At 37.6% G+C, this 22,166-nt stretch overlaps 1 protein-coding gene across 1 annotated transcript in view; it reads left to right on the forward strand.

Annotated features, from left to right (window-relative positions):
- The window catches only part of LOC126184338 (protein tyrosine phosphatase domain-containing protein 1-like), a 352,516-nt gene that overhangs the window by 260,358 nt on the left and 69,992 nt on the right, over positions 1–22,166 (forward strand). The window contains exons 10-11 of the mRNA XM_049926715.1: positions 7,622–7,897; positions 9,908–10,055. Coding sequence (XP_049782672.1) covers positions 7,622–7,897; positions 9,908–10,055 — 424 coding nt within the window. The remainder of the gene's footprint in view (positions 1–7,621; positions 7,898–9,907; positions 10,056–22,166) is intronic.

Raw genomic sequence — 22,166 nt, forward strand, 5'->3', positions numbered from 1 at the left:
TGATCGGCGGTGGTGACACGATGACAAGTTCTCTGCAGTTTAATTACTCCAAGAGCCGGATTTCATGCTTTGTCCAAATTAAAACCATTATTTCTATTTATTAAATTGTTAGCTAATCTAATTTCTATAGCTTCCTTGAATACAGATTCCCAAAAAGAAGAGGTGGATGTTCAAATCTTCCCATCACTGTAATTCATGGAATGACCTGTATCAATGCAATGTTCAGCCACAGCTAACTTGTCTGGCTGTAATAAGCGTATGTATCTTCAATGCTCCACACACCTCTCATGAATGGTGCATGTTGTTTGACCTATGTATGACTGCTCACAATTTCTGCAAGGAATCTGATACACACCTGCTTTACAAAGCTGTAAATCGTCCTTCACAGAGCCGAGTAAAGCTGCAATCCGCGTGGGGGACCGGAAGATCACCTTAACACAGTGTTTCTCAAGAATACGGCCTATCTTCGAAGAAAGAGCACCCATATAGGGCAAAAATGCACTAGATCTGAAGGAATTACTATCTTCTTCCCCATCACATACCTGCTTTTTAGGTTTTGTATCAAATGCTCTACAAATTTGTTGCAGAGAATATCCATTCGATTTAAAAATGTTCTTGAGGTATTTGAGCACTTCTTGCAAATTTAATTTATTGGATATACAGTGCGCCCAATGCACTAAGGTCTTAAGGACACCTATGGTCTGTGAAGGGTGATGGCAGCTACTGGCATGAAGATACAGATTTGAGTGCGTTGGTTTCCGATATACGGCATGTCCTAATGTGACATCACTTTTACGGCGAACGACAACATCCAAAAAGGGGAGGCAGCCGTCTTTTTCTATTTCCAGAGTAAATTTAATGCTCACATGGATGGAATTCAAATGCTCAAGACATCAATGTAATTCATCCATACCATGGGACCATACCACGAATGTGTCGTCCACGTACCTCCAGAAGACCGTAGGCTTAAAACTTGCTGAGTCCGGCACCTTGTCCTCGAAGTCTTCCATGAATAAATTAGCTACCAGAGGGGAGAGAGGGCTTCCCATGGCAACACTATCAATTTGCTCATAAAATTCACCATTAAAATGAAACTAAGATGATAGAAGCACATGTTCAAATAAGGCCGTAATGTTCTTATCAAAATGTTGGCTGAGGAGAGATAAAGAGTCCTTTGAAGGTACCTTCATGTATAATGATACCACACCAAAACTAACAAGCTCATCCGCACTATTAAGCCTGACATTGCTAAGTCAATGAATGAAATCCATAGAATTACAAATGTGGGGAGTACATTTTCCTACCAATGGTTTTAATAAGGAAGCTAAATATTTGGCAGAAAAATATGTTGGTGAACCAATAGTGCTCATTATAGGTCTCATAGACAAGTCATCTAGACGCTCATCTTTACCCATCTTTGTGAACTTTAGGAAGACCATAAAATCTCGGTGGTACTGCACCTCGTACTTTTAAACTTCTTATGACTTCCTTCGGTAGTGATGAAGCGTTCAGCAAGGCAGCAGTCCTTATTGTCACCTTGTTAGTAGGATCTTTATTAATCTTCTGATATGCACCAGAACTAAGTAGACCATATATCTTTTCCTTGTAGAGTTCCTGAGGCATAAGGATGGTAGCATTATCTTTATCAGCACGCAGGACGACTGTATCAGTATCCTCACGCAGCTTTCATATCGCACGTCTTTCTTCCTTGGAAACATTGCTTCTTTGTGGATGATGCTTCGTGATTGGTTGACAGGTTTCTCATCTGATTTCTTCCGCAGAATCCTCTGATAGTGGTCGGACAGCTTCTTCAATGACACTGATGAAAGATGATATCGGCAATGTCTTTGGAGTAGGGGCAAAATTTAGCCCTTCACTTAAGACAGACAACGTAGCTTCATCCAGATCCTTACCCGTCAAATTTATGACAGGGCGTCGAATAACAGAGTCCACCTGAGAAGGCTGGTCCAATTGGCTGTACTTGGTAATCTGTCTTTTTGTGGCCACTTCATGAATCCATTCAGACTTAGCCCATGTCATGCCATCGATCCAGTCCCATGAGTCAAGAGACAAAACATTTGCTACCTTCAGATGCAGATGATACAGGCGTTCAGAAACAATGTCCAACTTCTGACGAGTAAAATGAATTCTTTCTCTGACAATAGCAGAACCAGCCCTATGTAAAATTCTATTTACTGCAGCGTTCTTAACAAAGTGAACCAACCTTGCAAATTTTGTGACAACTACATGGTTGCGCAAACTAAGTACAGCTGATTGGACCAGCCTTCTCAGGTGGACTCTGTTATTCAACGTCCTGTCATAAATTTGACGGGTAAGGATCTGGACGAAGCTACGTTGTCTGTCTTAAGTGAAGGGCTAAATTTTGCCCCTACTCCAAAGACATTGCCGATATCATCTTTCATCAGTGTCATTGAAGAAGCTGTCCGACCACTATCAGAGGATTCTGCGGAAGAAATCAGATGAGAAACCTGTCAAGCAATCATGAAGCATCGTCCACAAAGAAGCAATGTTTCCGAGAAAGAAAGATGTGCGATACGAAAGCTACATGAGGATACTGATACAGTCGTCCTGCGTGCTGATAAAGGTAATGCTACCATCCTTATGCCTCAGGAACTCTACAAGGAAGAGTTATATGGTCTGTTTAGTTCTGGTGCATATCGGAAGATTAATAAAGATCCTACTAACAAGGTGACAATAAGGACTGCTGCCTTGCTGAACGCTTCATCACTACCGAAGGAAGTCATAAGAAGTTTAAAAGTACGAGGTGCAGTACCACTGAGATTTTATGGTCTTCCTAAAGTTCACAAGATGGGTAAAGATGAGCATCTAGAGGACTTGTCTATGAGACCTATGACGAGCACTATTGGTTCACCAACATATTTTTCCGCCAAATATTTAGCTTCCTTATTAAAACCATTGGTAGGAAAATGTACTCACCACGTTTGTAATTCTATGGATTTTATTCATTGACATAGCAATGTCAGGCTTAATAGTATGGATGTGCTTGTTAGTTTTGGTGTGGGATCATTATACACGAAGGTACCTTTAAAGGACTCTTTAACTCTCATCGGCCAACATTTTGATAAGAACATTACGGTCTTATTTGAACATGTGCTTCTATCATCTTATTTTCAGTTTAATGGTGAATTTTATGACCAAATTGATGGTGTTGCCATGGGAAACCCCCTCTCCCCTCTGGTAGCTAATTAATTCATGGAAGACTTCGAGGACAAGGCGCCGGACTCAGCAAGTTTTAAACCTACGGTCTTCTGGACGTACGTGGACGACAAATTCGTGGTATGGTCCCATGGTATGCATGAATTACATCGATTTCTTGAGCATTTGAATTCCATCCATGCTAGCATTAAATTTACTATGGAAATAGAAAAAGATGGCTGCCTCCCCTTTTTGGTTGTTGTCGTTCACAGTAAAAGTGATGTCACATTAGGACATGCCGTATATCGGAAACCAACGCACACAAATCTATATCTTCATGCCAGTAGCTGCCATCACCCTTCACAGACCATAGGTGTCCTTAAGACCTTAGTGCATTGGGCGCACTGTATATCCAATAAAGAAAATTTGCAAGAAGTGCTCACATACCTCAAGAACATTTTTAAATCGAATGGATATTCTCTGCAACAAATTTGTAGAGCATTCGATACAAAACCTAAAAAGCAGGTATGTGATGGGGAAGAAGATAGTAATTCCTTCAGACCTAGTGCATTTTTGCCCTATATGGGTGCTCTTTCTTCGAAGATAGGCCGTATTCTTGAGAAACACTGTGTTAAGGTGATCTTCTGGTCGCCCACAAAGATTGCAGCTTTACTCGGCTCTGTGAAGGTTGATTTACAGCTTTGTAAAGCAGGTGTGTATCAGATTCCTTGCGGAAATTGTGAGCAGTCATACATAGGCCAAACAACATGCACCGTTCATGAGAGGTGTGTGGAGCATTGTAGATACATACGCTTATTACAGCCAGACAAGTCAGGTGTGGCCAAACATTGTACTGATACAGGTCATTCCATGAATTACAGTGATGTGAAGATTTTAACATCCACCTCTTCTTTATGGGAATCTGTATTCAAGGAAGCTATAGAAATTAGATTAGCTAACAATTTAATAAATAGAGATAATGGTTTTAATTTGGACAAAGCATGAAATCCAGCTCTTGGAGTAATTAAACTGCAGAGATCTCGTCATAGTGTCACCGCCGCCAATCAAACATCGATAAGCAAATCGAGTGTCTGTACGCCTTTGCCACAGGTGGTGCATGTGTAAGCGTATGTCTCTGCCGCCGACCAGCATCTGTGACCCGCATGCACAGTACCGCCGTGGTGGAGCATATAAGGCCACGCTTCGCATCTTGTCATCAGTCTTGTGACTCACTCTGAGGATGGCCAGATAATACGTGGCCGAAATATCAGTGGAGGAAATTTTATTTGTGTGGCTGCATGCCCGTAATTTGATGGATTATATTCCCAAATTATTTCGAAACACTTCTGTGCTCCATAGTGCCCATGGCTGTGATGAAGGTAATTAAGTAATATTTCTACCTGTTCATCTGGGAAACATAGCTGCTTTCCTTGCCTGTCTAAACATTCTCACTTATTGTTTAATTTTTTCTATCCTTTACACCCAAAATTAACTTTAATGAATTTCAATGTTGGATCCCTCTTTTGGAGCCTATGCATATCTCTGCATATTTCTTTCATCTTCTTCTCTTCCTCTACGCCTTTTATATATATTATGCAATGAAATGTGTGGCTAGGGCCTCCCATCAGGTAGAATGGTACCTTTTCAGTTGACACCAGTTTGGTGACTTGTGTGTTGATGGGAGTGAGATAATGATGAAGACAACGCAACACTCAATCCCTGAGTGGTGAAAATCTCCAACCCAGCTGGGAATCGAACCGGGGCCCATTGGCATGGCATTCTGTCACACTGTCCACTCAGCTATCGAGGTAGACTATACATTACCATACCGTTAAATGTTTGTAAAAGTTCATTCATGTCTTCTGGGTGGTACAATTATTTTGTTCAGTCTCTTCACATGTAACACAGTCCTCACAGAACCATCTTTCTTTTTTACTACAACAATTAGGTTTCTATACTCACTCAAGCCCAATTCAACAACCTTCCAATCTAGCATTTTATTTCTTTTGGCCCTTACTGCTTCCTTGTCTGTCACAAAAATGGTGAAATACTTAAGCCTAACTATTTCATCAGGAACTACCTTTAAATGATATTTAAAATCAACTACAAATGCAGCCACTGAGTGTACTTAACTTGCATTTCCTCGTTGAAGTATGCAGACTCTGCTGCTGTGTGTTTCATTTGATGCTGGCGCAATATCACCTGCAATGTGGACTGCCATTTGCCTTGTGTGACACGGTGTGAAGCTGCCACCTCTGCTGCTTGCAGCCAATGTGATGTTGACCACACGTGTCACCACGTGAAGATGCTGCCACTGCACCGTGTCTCCTATGCAATGCCTCCCACATGTGTCACTGTGTAGACAATGCCTCTGCTGCCCGGTGACTTTAGCCAAGTGGACTGTGATACCAGTAATGCACCATGTCACAGTTGTCTGCCACTGCTGTTACTAACATGTGCTGTTATGCTTATCATCTGCACTAAGTGTGCTATTCCTGCTGCTACTTTTACTACTACCTCACTAAACAGTAACTCCTGAGACCCCATGCTAACTGCTCACTATTACAGCTTGGGTACTGGGACAACCAGTCTAGAATATCAATAGAATGAAAATGCATTCCAATCCAGGATGAGCCAATCCAATTATGATGCTTTCATCCATGCCCCAGGTTGTGAGCAATGTATAGCCATTAACTTTGAGTGTGACTTGCCAACACCATTGGGAGTGGTCATACAGTGTCGCTCTTTGAGTCAAAAACATAATAATTTTAATACCAAAGCCTTATGTTGGCAATGAGACATGAGTGAATAATTTAATAAAATATGTACTGAGGCTGGATCTGTAGGTCAAAATCCTGAAGAATAATAACATTGCTTGAAAGAGATTGATTTTAAGTTTTATATAAACCCCTCTTAATTATTTTTAGAGAAGCACAAAGCATGCAAATGGTGACCATGAACAAATAACTCATTGAATAATTGAACAGCGTCTATCACCAGTGCAAATTTTGGCATTACTTTGTGCAGATGTAGCATTATATCCAGCAGCATGTGCTAAATCACAATGTACAAGTCCCGGTCCACAAAAATAATGTTCACCTCATACATATTGCCCATAGAATTATCAGCTCCAGACTAAATATCTCACCAATGTATTTTCATTAAAATCATACTAGTGATGACATTACAAGACATATTAACTTTTCCCATGACTACATCACCAGAACACACCAGCTGCTTGTAATGTCACATCATCATTCACAAAACATGTGAGGAAATGTAAGATTTGTTCCTGATTTGCACTGCAAGTTACACTGAAACTTGTGACAAGATCTATCTTTTCTGCAAACTATCGACACAAGGAAAGGAAAAAAAATATGAAGGTTAAATGTCCTGTTAATGATAAGATCATGAGAAATGATTCATCACTGTAAATGAGATCTAATGTTGCCAGTTTAATATTTAATAGGGAAGGCAGCTGCCATGGTCACAGTGCCTAACTGTCTGCATCATTTTTTAACTGCAACAAAAGATGTGTGTCAAGATTACTTTGAAAGTTATTAAGAATATTTTTTATACACTGATAAACCAATACAGTGTGACTGCTGCCCATTGTAAGGTTGAATGCCATCTGTCTGCACAGTGAGCATGTGATATGGTAAAGGAACTATTTAGCAGAACAGAAATGAAAGGTGAATCATTAACATGATTCAGGCTGCAGTTGATGAAATCCACTGACATAAGTGACTTTGAAAAAGGACAGTTGGGAACAAGCATCTCAGAAATGGTGAAGCTGGTCACTGTTCCCATAATACTATCATGATCATCTATGGAAAATGATTCCACATTGGTGAAATCATGAGTAAGTGACAAGTGTTGGCTGTCCATCCCATTATTGCAAACCACGTGCATTTCTTCATACTTGATGTCCTCCCTGATGATGATGGTATCTCCGGCAGCATAACTACCTATGTCAAAATCACAGAATCTTCTGAGGTTCTAGAAGTATGATAGTGAAGTGGTGTTGATGTCTTAGTTCTGCCTTTTGGAATGCATCTGGGATGCTGCTGGGCACTAGCTCCATCCCACAAACCACCAGTCCATAATTTCCTGGAATTGAGTGATCTGTTCATAGCCATCTGGTGCCACATACCTCCAGAAACCTACCAAGGACTTGTCAAATTTTTGTCATCTGGAATTACTGCTGTATTTCATTCCAAAGGGTGACCAATGTACTATTAAGCAGGTAATCACACTGTTTTTTTCTCCAGTGTAAATTCTGTTTTCTTTGTTTCATGATACCATTCAATGAACTTTTGAGATACACCATTTCTAAGTACTTGTAGTATTTGTATGATGAATCATACATTAAACGCTTCTTACATTTCTAAAAGCAAATAAGATTTGTAGGTAATGTTTGACTTACTGTATCATTTCGTTACAGAATTACTGCACAGATGATATTATACAAGCTTTGCTGGCTGACCATCAGATGTTGGACGAAGTTTCCAAGAAATCTATCTACCAATTAAGAATAGAACTGAACTACAAATGTTCAGTTTGGACCAGTCTAAGATTAGAGAAAAATATTTATGTATTAACTGGACTACTTTATGATTGGCTGGAGCTGCTGAAAACCCCTGCTTTGAACTGTGATAGCTTAAGCTACATAGTTATCTTTGGAAACAACCCAGAAAAGTGTCTAAAAAAATTAGATAAGGTACATATTCTGTATTATAGCCAATATTTAACATGCTCACACACATGCATTATTTGGTGGATCTCAACATAAAGGAAAACATCCACAGTGTGAAACAACTGAAATATTAGTACAATAAAGCATGTGTCATAAACTACATCTGGTATGATAAGTTCACTGCTGACATTAAAATAAATGGGAGTTCTGCACACATGTCAGATAAGAGGCTTGATTTTTCCTGTTTTGCTTAAATTAAACATGAACAAATATTTTACTCAATGTATTCACAAGAAGACCATCATTTGGAAGCGAGAGGTGTAGTAACTTTATTAAATGCATTGTTCACCTACTGTTTACATAGATCTGTGTACAGAATACATATGTAAATATTTGTATATTTATTAAAACAAAGGAATGAAAATACCTTCCTTTGTTTCAGTGTGTGTGTGTGCGTGTGTGTGTGTGTATGTCTAGTGAAATGACATATTTTACCAAAAACACTGCAGCATACAGTCCTAACTAAAATACAGAAACCAACAACACATTCAAATGATTTTCATTCAAATGATTTTCATTTCAGAAAACATTGTTCTTGTGCAACACAGCTAGCTCTTTATTCACACGAAGTAATGGCCACTATCGACAGGGGATCTCAGGTTGATTCCGTATTTCTAGATTTCCGGAAAACTTTTGACACCGTTCCTCACAAGCGACTTCTAATCAAGCTGTGGGCCTATGGGGTATCGTCTCAGTTGTGCGACTGGATTCGTGATTTCCTGTCAGGAAGGTTGCAGTTCATAGTAATAGACGGCAAATCATCGAGTAAAACTGAAGTGATATCAGGTGTTCCCCAGGGAAGCGTCCTGGGACCTCTGCTGTTCCTGGTCTATATAAATGACCTAGGTGACAATCTGAGCAGTTCTCTTAGGTTGTTCGCAGATGATGCTGTAATTTACCGTCTAGTAAGGTCATCCGAAGACCAGTATCAGTTGCAAAGTGATTTAGAAAAGATTGCTGTATGGTGTGGCAGGTGGCAGTTGACGCTAAATAACGAAAAGTTTGAGGTGATCCACATGAGTTCAAACCGAAATCAGATGGAATTCGATTACTCGATAAATAGTAAAATTCTCAAGGCTGTCAATTCAACTAAGTACCTAGGTGTTAAAATTACGAACAACTTCAGTTGGAAAGACCACATAGATAATATTGTGGGGAAGGTGAGCCAAAGGTTGCGTTTCATTGGCAGGACACTTAGAAGATGCAACAAGTCCACTAAAGAGACAGCTTACACTACACTCGTTCGTCCTCTGTTAGAATATTGCTGCGCGGTGTGGGATCCTTACCAGGTGGGATTGACAGAGGACATCGAGGGGGTGCAAAAAAGGGCAGCTTGTTTCGTATTATCATGTAATAGGGGATAGAGTGTGGCAGATATGATTCGCGAATTGGGATGGAAGTCATTATAGCAAAGACGTTTTTCGTCGCGGCGAGATCTATTTACGAAATTTCAGTCACCAACTTTGTCTTCCGAATGCAAAAATATTTTGTTGAGCCCAGCCTACATAGGTAGGAATGATCATCAAAATAAAATAAGAGAAATCAGAGCTCGAACAGAAAGGTTTAGGTGTTCGTTTTTCCCGCGCGCTGTTCGGGAGTGGAATGGTGGAGAGGCAGTATGATTGTGGTTCGATGAACCCTCTGCCAAGCACTTAAATGTGAATTGCAGAGTAGTCATGTAGATGTAGATGTAGATGTAGAATAACTAACAACATATGCTCTGGATCTTCTGTTAATTATCTTAAGCTTCTATTCTTAGTGAGAATTCATTCTTCATTTCACTATGAAAATATGTGTTAATTTTTTTTTTTTTTTTTTGTTAAAGTAAATTTTTTGCAACAGGGCAATTCTGTACATTAGTTACGGTAGGGTAACATCTACTTCATTCTCAACTAGATAATTCTGTATCTCCTGGAAAATTGGATAATGTTTGAAGTTTTATATGTGTGAATATTCTTTTTTTTTTTCTTGAAGGCTGTGCAGTATTTATTGGAATACTTGCTAAGGTTTATCCGGAGATTAGAGCCCATAACTAAGAATTCAGAACAGGATTTAATCAAGAGATTTATGTCCTCACTGACTCAACAAAGCATAGAAATCTGTGGTGTTCTGCAACCTACAGGTATGTAAGTTCATGGTCCTAACTGAAAAACTTATGTAGCTCATTTTTATAATAAACTGATGTTAGTGTGACTATTGCCATTGCATCTTTATGATTAAAATTGCAGGACATGTTTTTCTTGTGGATGAAGTGGAATGGCAAGAGGTAGAAAATAGTTTGAAAGATAATATTAGTATTCAAGAAGGAGAGGTGAAGGAATATGACATCTAACTTGTTTTCAGTAGCTATACTTTTGCCCACCAAGAAGCATTAAATTCACTAACAAAATCTCTTTACTGATGAAATCTCTAGTGTATCGATACCCACCTCCTCATCTCCTTCTCCAATAGAAAGATTTTTATTTCTTTGTTTCTTATAATGCTGGCTTTTACAGTCACACATATATTCAAAAGCACAAACATTATCCCGTACTAAAATTAGGACTACAGATCATGCTGCCCCAGAGCAAATCATATCATAAGGGGTCTAGCACTGGCATTAATGATATGCAATGTTTCTTATTTTACCAGTGATTTGAAGGATTTACAGATTTTTTAGTGTGCTATGACACATCTAAAACACATGTACATAATTTGAATCTTACCATCACAGACAGGTAAAAGGAACCTGATACCAGAATTCAGGCTAGAGTGGAACAATGGCAATATTTAACAACCCATTACAGTTACTGTTGTAATGCCTTGGTTGTCCAGTGAGATAGTCAGTATGCAACTGTATTACTTCATTTCAGCTTTAAAGAATGTAGTATTAAGAGAGTTGACCTCATTGTCACTTTTAAGTGTATTTGTCCCTGAAAACCATTATGTGATATTCCTTGATCAGTAAGGCTTAACACAAGTGTAAATGTTAATGAATATCAGCAGTCTGCAAGGAAGTGAATGTATAAACACTCATTTTCTTAGACTTCTTTATAAGCAACCAGAATGATATTTTGAAGGCAATCCTGGAATTCTGACATGATGGTAGAACTGTTTTCTCACATTGCCGATTTTTCTCTGTAATCATTAACAATGTTGTTCAACTCAGAAAAATACAGAGGCCATCTAGAAGAGCAATCTCACCTTCATGTGAAAATTGCCTTCATACTGTCACTGACAAGGATATTGGATACAGGTTTACCTTAAATACGTCATTCTCTCAGGATAGTCTTTCTATGATTTCTGGCAAAAAAATAATCTCAGCTCTTGTGGGAAAATAATTGCATGCTGGCATAATGACAGAAATCATTACATTCATTACATGTTATATAGCACAGATATGTGAGGAGGTATCATACTGTATATAGTAAATTCTTCATACAAAGGAATGTGTGTCTCATGTCAAAAATGTTAACCTTCACAGAGCTAATCTTTAAACTCTATAAATGCAGTTATTTACACAGAGTATGCACAGATAGTAGAGTTGTATTCATTTTGCTGAAAAGATTCTGTTTGTTACTCAACTAATTTAGAGCAATGACAGGGCCAATGTCAGAAAATATTACATATTGTACGTTTCCAAAAAATATTTAGAAAATCTCTTTTGTATTGATCAATTTATGTTAGTGACTTCATCTTGAGCTGTGATTTTGATCAACTTTGCAGCTGCATATATGGTATACAAACAGAGTACAACAGATATTTAGCCATTCAGGAATAAACTTTTGAAAATAATTTCAAATAAGGAAAAAATTAGCAGTTATGCAACTACAAGAGGACATTTAAAAGGGATTACAGCTTGTATCCTCACTGTAATGAGGTATTTTAGAGGAAAGGAGTTTGATTGCAGTTTAATACCCCATTAATGACAAAGAACACCAGCTTGGAATGTACAAAGATGGTGTAGGAAACTGGATATTATCTTTTCATATGAAACACACTTACTGCAGCCATACAACAAGATTGGTTCAGAGCAGCAGAACTACAGAGAGAAAGCTACCAGGATGAGTGGAAACTGCTAGAAAAATATTTGCTATGTGATTTAAGGATGAATTTGCAACCCAAGTAAAAGGTAACACAGAAGGATAGCAAAATAAAAATATTACTTATTGAGTATATCCAGTTTAGTAGCAGGATATATGATTAAATTTGTATATGATCTTTGGGTATACAAGGTATGAAATTTGGTACACAGAACTGTCACCTCTGGTAGCAATAACAACTCTAACTTGAGTGGGCATTCAGTCCAGCTGAGATTGGGTAACATATAATGGGTGCATCATTCCTTACTGCTTCAACTCTGCACCAGAGTGCAGCAGTCATAGTGGCTGGTGAATTCTATTGCACCATTCTCTTTGCAACCCATTTTCAGTGGGTGCGAGGTCTTGAGAATATGTTGAACTGGCCAACAGTTCAACATCGTCCATATTGAGGTAGGTCAGTACAGAATTGGAAACATGCATTATTTTGCTATCTCATTAAAAGTTAATGTCATGGATATTTCAAAGATAGGGCACAGAAAGTGACCTTAACAAATCACAAATATAATGTCTGGTGTGCTGTGGTGTCCATCATGTGTCAAATCTTGTTGTTGGATAAACTGTAAGTGCACCTCTCTCTCCAGTACTACATATATGGAAGATGCAAAATGGCCACTGTACTGACAGTCCAAGGTGATCCAGATGTAGTTGCACTGTCTGCATGGATACATATCTTAACACAAACCAGCCCATTTCCAGATTCTAGGCGCTTGATGTGACTGTATGATCTTGCATGGCCAAGTGAACAAATGTCTGTTCATTCTGGTGCTAGTCACATGGTGGCATTGACATCCTGCATGGAATTGAGTAAGACCTTCCTGAATCCATCAATTCTATATTTCCATGATAATCATGGGATGCTGATTAAAGTGAGAAGCACTGTTGTGGGATCACAAACCAGAGTCTTAATAGGCCATGATCCTGCTGCTGTCAAATTCTGACACATTCTGGTACATTTTTCCTTTTTACACAAGGCATAACATGAGCTTCTCACAAACCACCAACATTCAGATGTGATTTCTGAATAATAAACCTGCCTCATAATCATTTCTTATATACAGTATACAGATGGTGCTACTCATGCCTACTATGTGCAGTTGCACTGAAATGTGAATAATTTCCATTCCCAAGCACATTGTACAATTCATTCCAATTTGACATCTGTTAATGGTGTTCTGACTTTAATGGCCAGAAGTGTATTTGTAAGCAAAGTTGAGAATTCAGTATCTAAGTGTGTGGCATAAGAAGGAACCACATTGTTTACAGGTATCTCAACATACTTATTGATGGATTTATATATGAACACCACGCCGAGTGTTGGAGCACCAGCACAGTCATCTCATTATGCCCAGTATATCTCAGGTCCTACCTGATACACTCATTTTGCACACTCCATGTGAGAGTGTCAAAAAATCTTGTACTCAGAGATGAGTAGCGTTTTTGACATCTTGCCCCAGTCAATACTACCATTGTAGGATGATAAATCCCTCCTCTTTTTAATCAACACATATGAATAACAGAGACATGACGATGCCAAGACCACTGGGGTGAGGTGACTGGTACTGAAACACTGTCCTACAAAAATATGGTGGCATTTCAATATCAGGAATGACAGGTTGTGAAGTGGGTGTAGGTGGTTGATCTACTGACTGGAAGTTGTTTGGCGATGGATAACCTTTTGTGCCCCATCAGCATACATCTCCTCTGTATAGGTCCTAAAAAACTGCTGCAGCTGATGGTGTAAAATTAAGTTGTGGTGCCACTTTGGTGTGCTGTCCCTATTCTCCTGACATCACCTACAGGCTGCCTGTGATGGACTGGTTAATGGACAAGGACTTTTATGCCTTGTATAGTTGCTGATGTGACCACGTCACCACATCTTAGGTGCAAATCAACAAATAACTAGAACTCAGATGAACTCACAATAATACTCATGTAGATCAGATCTTCTATTTAAATACTATTCTTTAAGAACAAACATCTTTCATTATCAAGGAGTAGATGCATGGAAGATTTGGAAGTAGAATGTTGAGATATGTTCATGGGAAAAATGTGTGACATTGTGAAACTAACGAAGACTTCACACATCAATGTTCTAACAACATGATAATCTCTGTTGTCATTTTCCTATTTCATATACTTTTCTAATGGTAGTATGTAACAGTAAACCTTTTCTGATGTACATCAGCATTTAATTACTCACTTCAAGTTATATCATTAGCTACACTTTGGTATTAGAGGTTAAATGTCAGTGTTCACAACAGCTGGGAACTGAAGTCAGAGATAACACTCTCACGAAGAATTAGAACAATGCATGACAAAATATCACTCTGATATTCATTATTATTATTATTATCATTATTATTTATTCATCAGAGATTTTGATGTAATACAGTTGGTACATGTTGTATCTTTACACATAGGCATTGTCAGGTCTTATTCACTAAAGTTGAGAGTACATTAAAGTTTGCATATATAGTTACAAATTAATATATAGTTACAGATTAATACTATTATACATATTAATAATCACACATGTTAAAATCACACAGATTTATAATCATGTTAGTCTATCGCAAGAGTTTATAACCATATATTCATTTATTAATAACTTTGCTTTGATAAAAAAATTCCTAAATTGAATAAAATGGATTTTCTGTCAGTATTTGTCTAATACAGTTTTTAAATTCCTTTATGTTTTCTATTTGCATAATCACATTTGAAGACAGTTATAGAGGGATTTTCCAACGCATGTAATCCCTTTCTCATGTTGGCTGGTTCAATGCTGGATTGCCTTTAGTTTCCAGCAATTCCTGGTTTGATATTGGTGTACCTGTTCATTCGTTTCATAGAGATTACTGTGTTTTTTAGGTGAGTGTTAGAATTCTGTAGATATAGAAATTTACTGCTGCTAGGTTGTTCAATTCCTTGAATTTCAACCTACGAGTGGTACGCCTCTTTTTCCTTGTCATTATGAAGATGGCTTTTTTTGTGTATAATAAGGATCTTATTCATATTTAATGCTCTCCCCCAAAGTTCAATCCTGTAAGACATAGTTTAATAAAGTTGTGCATAGTAATATTTTATTAGGGTTTCCATGTTGACAATTTCACTTAACTTCCTGATATTGATGTGCTCTGATAATATTGATTTGTCATCTATGCAGAGGGCCAAAAATTTTGCACATTTCACTTGCTCAAGTCAATTCTAGCAAATTTTGTTTGGTCTTACTATTTTTAAAATAGATAAAAATGGTTCTCTTGTAATTAGGTACTGTTCTATTATTGCAAAATCATTTATCAAGGTAACAAAGAACCGCTTCAGTGTTTAGAGCACATTCTTCTAAATTTGCATCCTTCATTCATCAGCATGAAAGATGGTCTTATTTTGGATGCGATTGGGTAGAACATTTACAGAAATCAAGAAGAATAATGGCCCATGTGCACTTCCTTGTGGTACACCATGTACAATTTTCTTTGTATCTGAGTACAATTTATTTCCTTTTTCATCTGATATTTCCACTTTCTGATGCCTGTTTGTCACATAAGACCTAAACAAGTCAAGCACAGTACCTCTGATCCCATAGAATTCTAATTTCTGCAGAAGTAATTCATGGTTTACTAGACCAAATGCTTTAGATAGGTCACAAAGTATCCCTATTGTAGTTTCTTCCTTGTCAAAAGCATCGAGCACATAGTCAGTGGGATCTTTTGCAGCAGTAGTGGTGAACTTATTTTCCTGGTAACCATGGTAACTTCTGGATAATATTATGTGTGTTGCGAAAAACCTCATCAACCTGTTTTACAGAATATGTGCAAAGATTTTTGTTATTAGATTAGATTAGATTAGATGAATTATTGTTGTGAAATTATTGTTGTAAAATACTCACAGGTCTGTAATTTTCTGGTTCTCTTGCATCATCCTTTTTGAATACAGGTATTAACCTTGCAATTTTTAGGCTTTCTGGAAACACTGCCTCTGCCATTGACTCATTAAACACTTTGCACAGTGGCTTAGCTATAAAGACAGAAGACAGTTTCACAAGATTGTTTGATGTCCCATAAACATCCTGTGTCTTAGTGTTTTTCAGGTTGTTTTAATTACTTGCTTTAATTACTTCTCTTTCACTAGTAGGAAACAAATAAATTGAATTACTTAATGGTTGTTTCATCAGCTTTAACCCTCTTAAAGCATTAGTTGCTGAGATTGTGATATTGTCCATCATATATTGCAGATATCTATAAAGTAGTTATTGAAGACATTTGCTATTGATTCAGGGCTTTTTAGTAAGGTGTTATTCAATCTAATTTCTTTGGGACAGTCCTTTTTATTCCTTTTATGACCTTTTTCTTCATTTAAGTTTTGCCATGCTGTCCTTGCCTTGTTTTCGGAAAGGCTGATAGCCTTCTCTCAGCAATTTTATGACTTTTTGATATATTTTATTATACCTGGTATAATACATCTTGATAGTTAAGCACTGTGTTCTGCACTTAACTAATCTATGAAGCTCTTTGAACCTCATAAGACACCTGTAATTATATGACAGTAACGGCTCTTTTACAAGCTTAATCAATGTTAATATGTCTATTTAGCTCACTTGGCCTAGTCACGTGTCTTGAATTTGCAACTTTCATAACATAGTTTGTTGATTTCCATTTAACTACCAAATCACTATTGAGGCTCATTAAACGGGCACTAACAGTTCATATACCTCCATCAAAGGTCAGTACGTGCCTGGGATGCCTTGCCAAACTCAATTGTGGATCATGAAACAAATATAAAACAAACATTTATAATACACCAATTAATATAAAATCTATAATACAAAATTATAACACATATTCCAACTCACTTAGTGTCATGCAGTGGCACCAATCAGTGTTTGCCACCACACCCACCACTAGCTGAATTACTCCAACCTTAAACTAAATAACAATTAATAGTTTTCATTGGATTCCCAAGCATCTGGTTCCATTTTATGAATTGATTTGTCTACATTGGTTATGTCATCTTATGTGTTACATCCATTTACATCAATCTATCTTTCACCTTTTACTCTGACCAACCATTGTCCACTTATCTCCATATGGCTACCATTTCATCATTATAAGTTACAGTTCTATATTAGGCACCAACATGAACAGTAGGTTTTCATAATTGGCTAATTACAATGTCCTCTCTTAAATTATCTGATCTTGTTCATTGTATTTGACTAGGATGTACTAACTCTTGCTATCTCATTATCATGAAGACAGATTACCGTATTTACTCGAATCTAAGCCGCACTTTTTTTCCGGTTTTCGTAATCCAAAAAACCGCCTGCGGCTTAGAATCGAGTGCAAAGCAAGCGGAAGTTATGAAAAATGTTGGTACATGCCGCCACAACTAACTTCTGCCGTCGAATATACGTAGCGCTACGCAGGCATGCTCTGTAGGCACAAAGATAAATACTGGCGCCAAAACCTCTGCATGAGTAAATAAATTAAAAAAAAAAAGTTGAAGACGACCTTTTTTCCTCCGCCACGAGTTTCGACCACTGCATTTTCATACATTATCCAACGAAGTAAATACAAATTCGTATTGTTCATCTTCGAATGTAGCACAATTTCAGTGTACTACGAAAATCTGACTGGCAAGACTGTTTGGGATGTTTGTCAATATGGCCAACTCTACGTTCTGAATTTTTTCCTATGTGTGAGAAGAGATGGTTACTAATAGGAACCTGATGAAATTTGAATCACATACAGTATTCTCTTCACCATAAGAATAATACGAATATAAACATTTTGCCATGTATTCTTTCGTGTTTGGTGCTATCTCATTTAAATCCTGTCTGCCAAATAAACTACGAAACTAGAGTGAGACAACAGCAAACGCGGAAGAATATACGTATCGTGTCATGTTTATATTCGTATTATTCTTATGCCTAATAGTGATACAGTCAGAAATGAAGCACGGCAAGTGACTAGAATTTTAAAATATAAGATGACTCTAATTTCTGTGCAGAATTTGATGTAATAAAGAAGCGGCCGCAAAGCTTTTCAAACGGAGAAAAATTTTCGCCCAACTCTCGTTCAGAACATGTTCTATCATACGCAGTCTATTATTTGATTCTTGTTCATCATTATCAAAGAAAGCAGCAGTGTAAGTAACAACAAATAGCAGTCTCTTGCCATTGTTTCGCTAATGAGACGATTCCTCTCTTTTTTTCTTAATTGTACGCGGCAGTAGCGCGCACAAAAGCAAGCCATGCCGCGAGCCGCGACAGGCCATAAACACGCACTATCAGAATGCGACAAACAATGCATGACACAGTGGAGTAATGCATTTTCAGCTTAAGAATGACGGAAACACCTATAACAAAGAAAACGGCACTTATCTGATCAAAGCAAAATAAGGAATTTCAAGTCTCAAATTTCAGGTGCGGCTTAGATTCGGGAAATTTTTTTTTTCCTTTATTTCGAGTCTCATTTTTCAGGTGCGGCTTAGATTCGAGTGCGGCTTAGATTCGAGTAAATACGGTATAACTGTGAGTTGTATTAGCACTGTTCTCATATTACTTCCTCCACAGTACTTTAAATAGTTACAAACTATGTTATCCACTGACAATACTACATCTAGGTTCACAATTTTCTCTTCATTCTTGATCAAATAACTGCATCTAAGATGTTGTTCATAAATGTACAAAAATTTTTGAATTTTAGCAACATTCACTTAAACTATCTGCCTTATTAGCAGCTATGTGTTTCTATAGTAGTATTTGGTGAAATAGTTGATACGTCATTTTATCCTTCACATTACCATCTTCCATGCTATTTTTGGACACATAGAGTAATAATTTTAACTTACAAGGTTTTACAAAAGTGTATTAAACCTTTGTTTGTTTTAGAGGAATAAAACTTAACTTTAACTTTTCTTATAAACAAATATTTCTTTGTGTCTTACACTTGATGAGCATTGTATGCTATCAATTGTGTGGGCATAATCTCTCTCAAGATAAGCTATAGTTTCCCACTGAAAGATATTGTAGTTACCTGATCTATCTTGTCCTGAGAGGACATGAAAGACAACACTTCTCCCCACTTGTCTTACCACAAATTACTGTTCCTTTATCTTTTCATCGTACCATTGGTAGAGTTCTAATTTTTGATCCTATTGTAAGCATCTTCATGAATAAATGCATGGGAACTTTCAGCAACAGATACTAACACCTCTAAGTGAGCACAAAGGCCCACTGACAACAACAAATATGGGCACATGCCAGTCAGGGTTTATTTACCATACAGCCCTCAATATTTAGTACCTAAACTCGGAGATTACTGGTACTACTTGGGTAGGTCAGCAATACTGCTGCCCATGGGCTACTAGGATACTCTTACGTCACTTCCTTGTACCACTTAATTTGATAGAACACTTATTTATGGATTACTTCACCTAAGAGTGCTACTAATTTAAGATTATTGATTTATATGACTTCCTCCCTATTATCATGAATGCTTCCACATCACTGTTATTATAGCTGTACTTGTGGTTGCAATCTTACTTATTACTTCCTGTCTCTCTTTAGATTTTTACTTGATTGTATACTTATTATATAATGGCTAGTTTAGCATATTTTATATGACGTAATCTACTACAACTCTATTTTATGCCGTTTCCTTATTATTTATGTCTAACATCAACTGAGTTTAACTTTCAGGTTTTACTAGGTTATCATAGTGCTACATAGTGCTAGTGGTATTTCCAGGCAGTTAGTTTAGCTTAGGTATGCCTTTAAGGTCAACACTGCTTATTGTTCCTCATGATACTTACGTATCTGCAATAAATTGTACAAACCTTTAATTATACCACTGCTTGGGTCTGTTAGTGCTACCACTTTGGGATGGGATACTTTTAATACCTCTCAGGGCAATTTAGGGACAAGGTCCAACCATTGTATATGTTACTCAGCACAATACATCCTACAAAGCTGTCCCAGCATTTGCATAATACATTTTGTGGGGTTACTTTGCAGGTAACATTTTGAAATCATTGTGTCTGATACTGTATTTTTCCAACAATTCCTTAAAGTCATTCCAAAAAGTTGGCTACCATTATCAGACAAAATCCATTTGGGAGCTCCTACATTTACTAAGTAATTCTTTCCTATACACCATACCATGCTTTTGACAGAAGCCACTTTTAATGGATAAAACCACATGTATTTTGACCAACATTCACTCATGACAAATAGTACAACATATTGTAACCTTATTGGCCACTCAGTTTCCTTCTCTTGGTGGTAGCTTGGACATAACCTAATAATCTTCTGTACAATTTTACTCATATTCTTCCAGTAAAATACTTAATCTTCCTGCAATTTAGATGCTAGTGAAAGTATTTACTGAATACACCCCTACTTCAGTTACAGAGAGTTGTATAAAGCAATTTCAAAGTCATCTTTTGTTGTTATTCTTCTGACCAATACTTATCTTTAAACTGTCAGCAGAAATATTCCCAACTAGCAAACTCTTATACATGTAAAAACCCCATTCTGAGGCTTTCTTTTCTAAATGCCCTGCTGTGAACCTAACTCTTCTCCTATAGTCCCATGAGGTTGATAATGTGCTCTCAAATGCTTTCAGAAAAATATAGCATGTACATTGCCCTCAAGCTTAAAATTTGGGAATCAAGCTGATAGATGACCTCCACTTTCCATGTGGAACTCTTCTTATCAATCTATGGTCAGTGTAACAGATGAACATTCTGCATTAATCATACAATTGTTACATTCTATTCTCTTTCCCCCATTCAAGCCATTTCCTGTCATTCTTTCCAACCCATGTGCCTTATCAGTTAGCTGTAAGCTAGGGCATGGTGAAGGTTCTCCGTTATATAAAGGTGAGGCAACCTGGCCATCATATTTGCTACAACACCTCTGATCTCAAATTACATCCATCTTGGCTTTGTCTGATAGTTTCAGTGTAGATCCTTCTCCCATACCTGAAGTGGTAGCGTACTGTGAGTCCTCACTAACTTTATTTTGTTGTCACTCAGCCATCCTCCTCTGATCTAATCCCACCTTCTTCCTCTTCAAAGCTTGGTGTTTCCCATGTTTTTTATCAGTTTCCTTTCTCAAATTTGAAAAGTTTTCTTCCTGTTTCTTCTGAAGGTCTAACACCATATTTTTAACTGATTCAACCAATACATTTTGAGCTAATTCTAATGTCCTTCTGGATTTCTTTACTTTTACTGTCTAGATGCATGAATAATGTGACCCTTAAATTAAATACTTCCTTGGTCAATTTCTGAATTTCCTGATGTAACTGGTCCTTTTCAGCCCAAGATTGACAAGTGGGACCTTCGAGGTTTTTGTCACTGTCAGATATTTGACCTTTTACCTACTGCCTTAACTCCTGCTTATTCTTTTTAATTTTAGTTACATCTTGCCTTAACAGTACATTATTCTTTTTAAGTTCACTATTATCATTCCTCAATTCTCAGCTCGTTTTGTCCAGTTTTCCTTTAAATCATAATGTATGGAAAGTTCAGTTTGAAAATTATGAATTATTTAGGGATAAAGGAGACAACTCTTACACAGAAGTGCTCGTCATTGATAGGCACATAAATAAAAAGTACAGAGCTTTGCTAGCTTTCAGGATGAACTTTCTTTTTCAGTCTTGTAGGAGAAACATGCACACAAACATACAAACACTCACTCACATGCACATGCCTGTCTCCCTGCATTGTGCTCAGTTGACTGCCACCTCTTTTCCAGCCCACAGTGAGTACTAGGATGAGATGGCAGTGGGGGATTCTTGTCAAAAATAATGTCAACTACCCAGTGGCACAACATGCAGCAGACGACAGCATGCGAGATTTCAATGGCTGCTTCACAACCCATGCCATCTGAATCCTCCCCACCACCACCAGCTTTTCTGAGCCGTGAAGATGGAAGCTATCCTCCCATGAGCCACTTGATCTTTCCCCCAAACTCTTTCCCTGTCTCCTGCCACTCTCCATCCCTCATCCCATCCCAATATGCACCCCCATATCCACCCAGTACACTTACCATGGGCCAGAAGAGCTGGCAGTCAACTGGATGCAATGTAAGGAGAAAGGAAGTTCATTCAAAAAGCTAGCAAAGCTCTGCTCCTTTTGTTTGTGTATCCATC

Source organism: Schistocerca cancellata, chromosome 4 (genome assembly GCF_023864275.1).
Source record: "Schistocerca cancellata isolate TAMUIC-IGC-003103 chromosome 4, iqSchCanc2.1, whole genome shotgun sequence".
Lineage (NCBI taxonomy): Eukaryota > Metazoa > Arthropoda > Insecta > Orthoptera > Acrididae > Schistocerca > Schistocerca cancellata.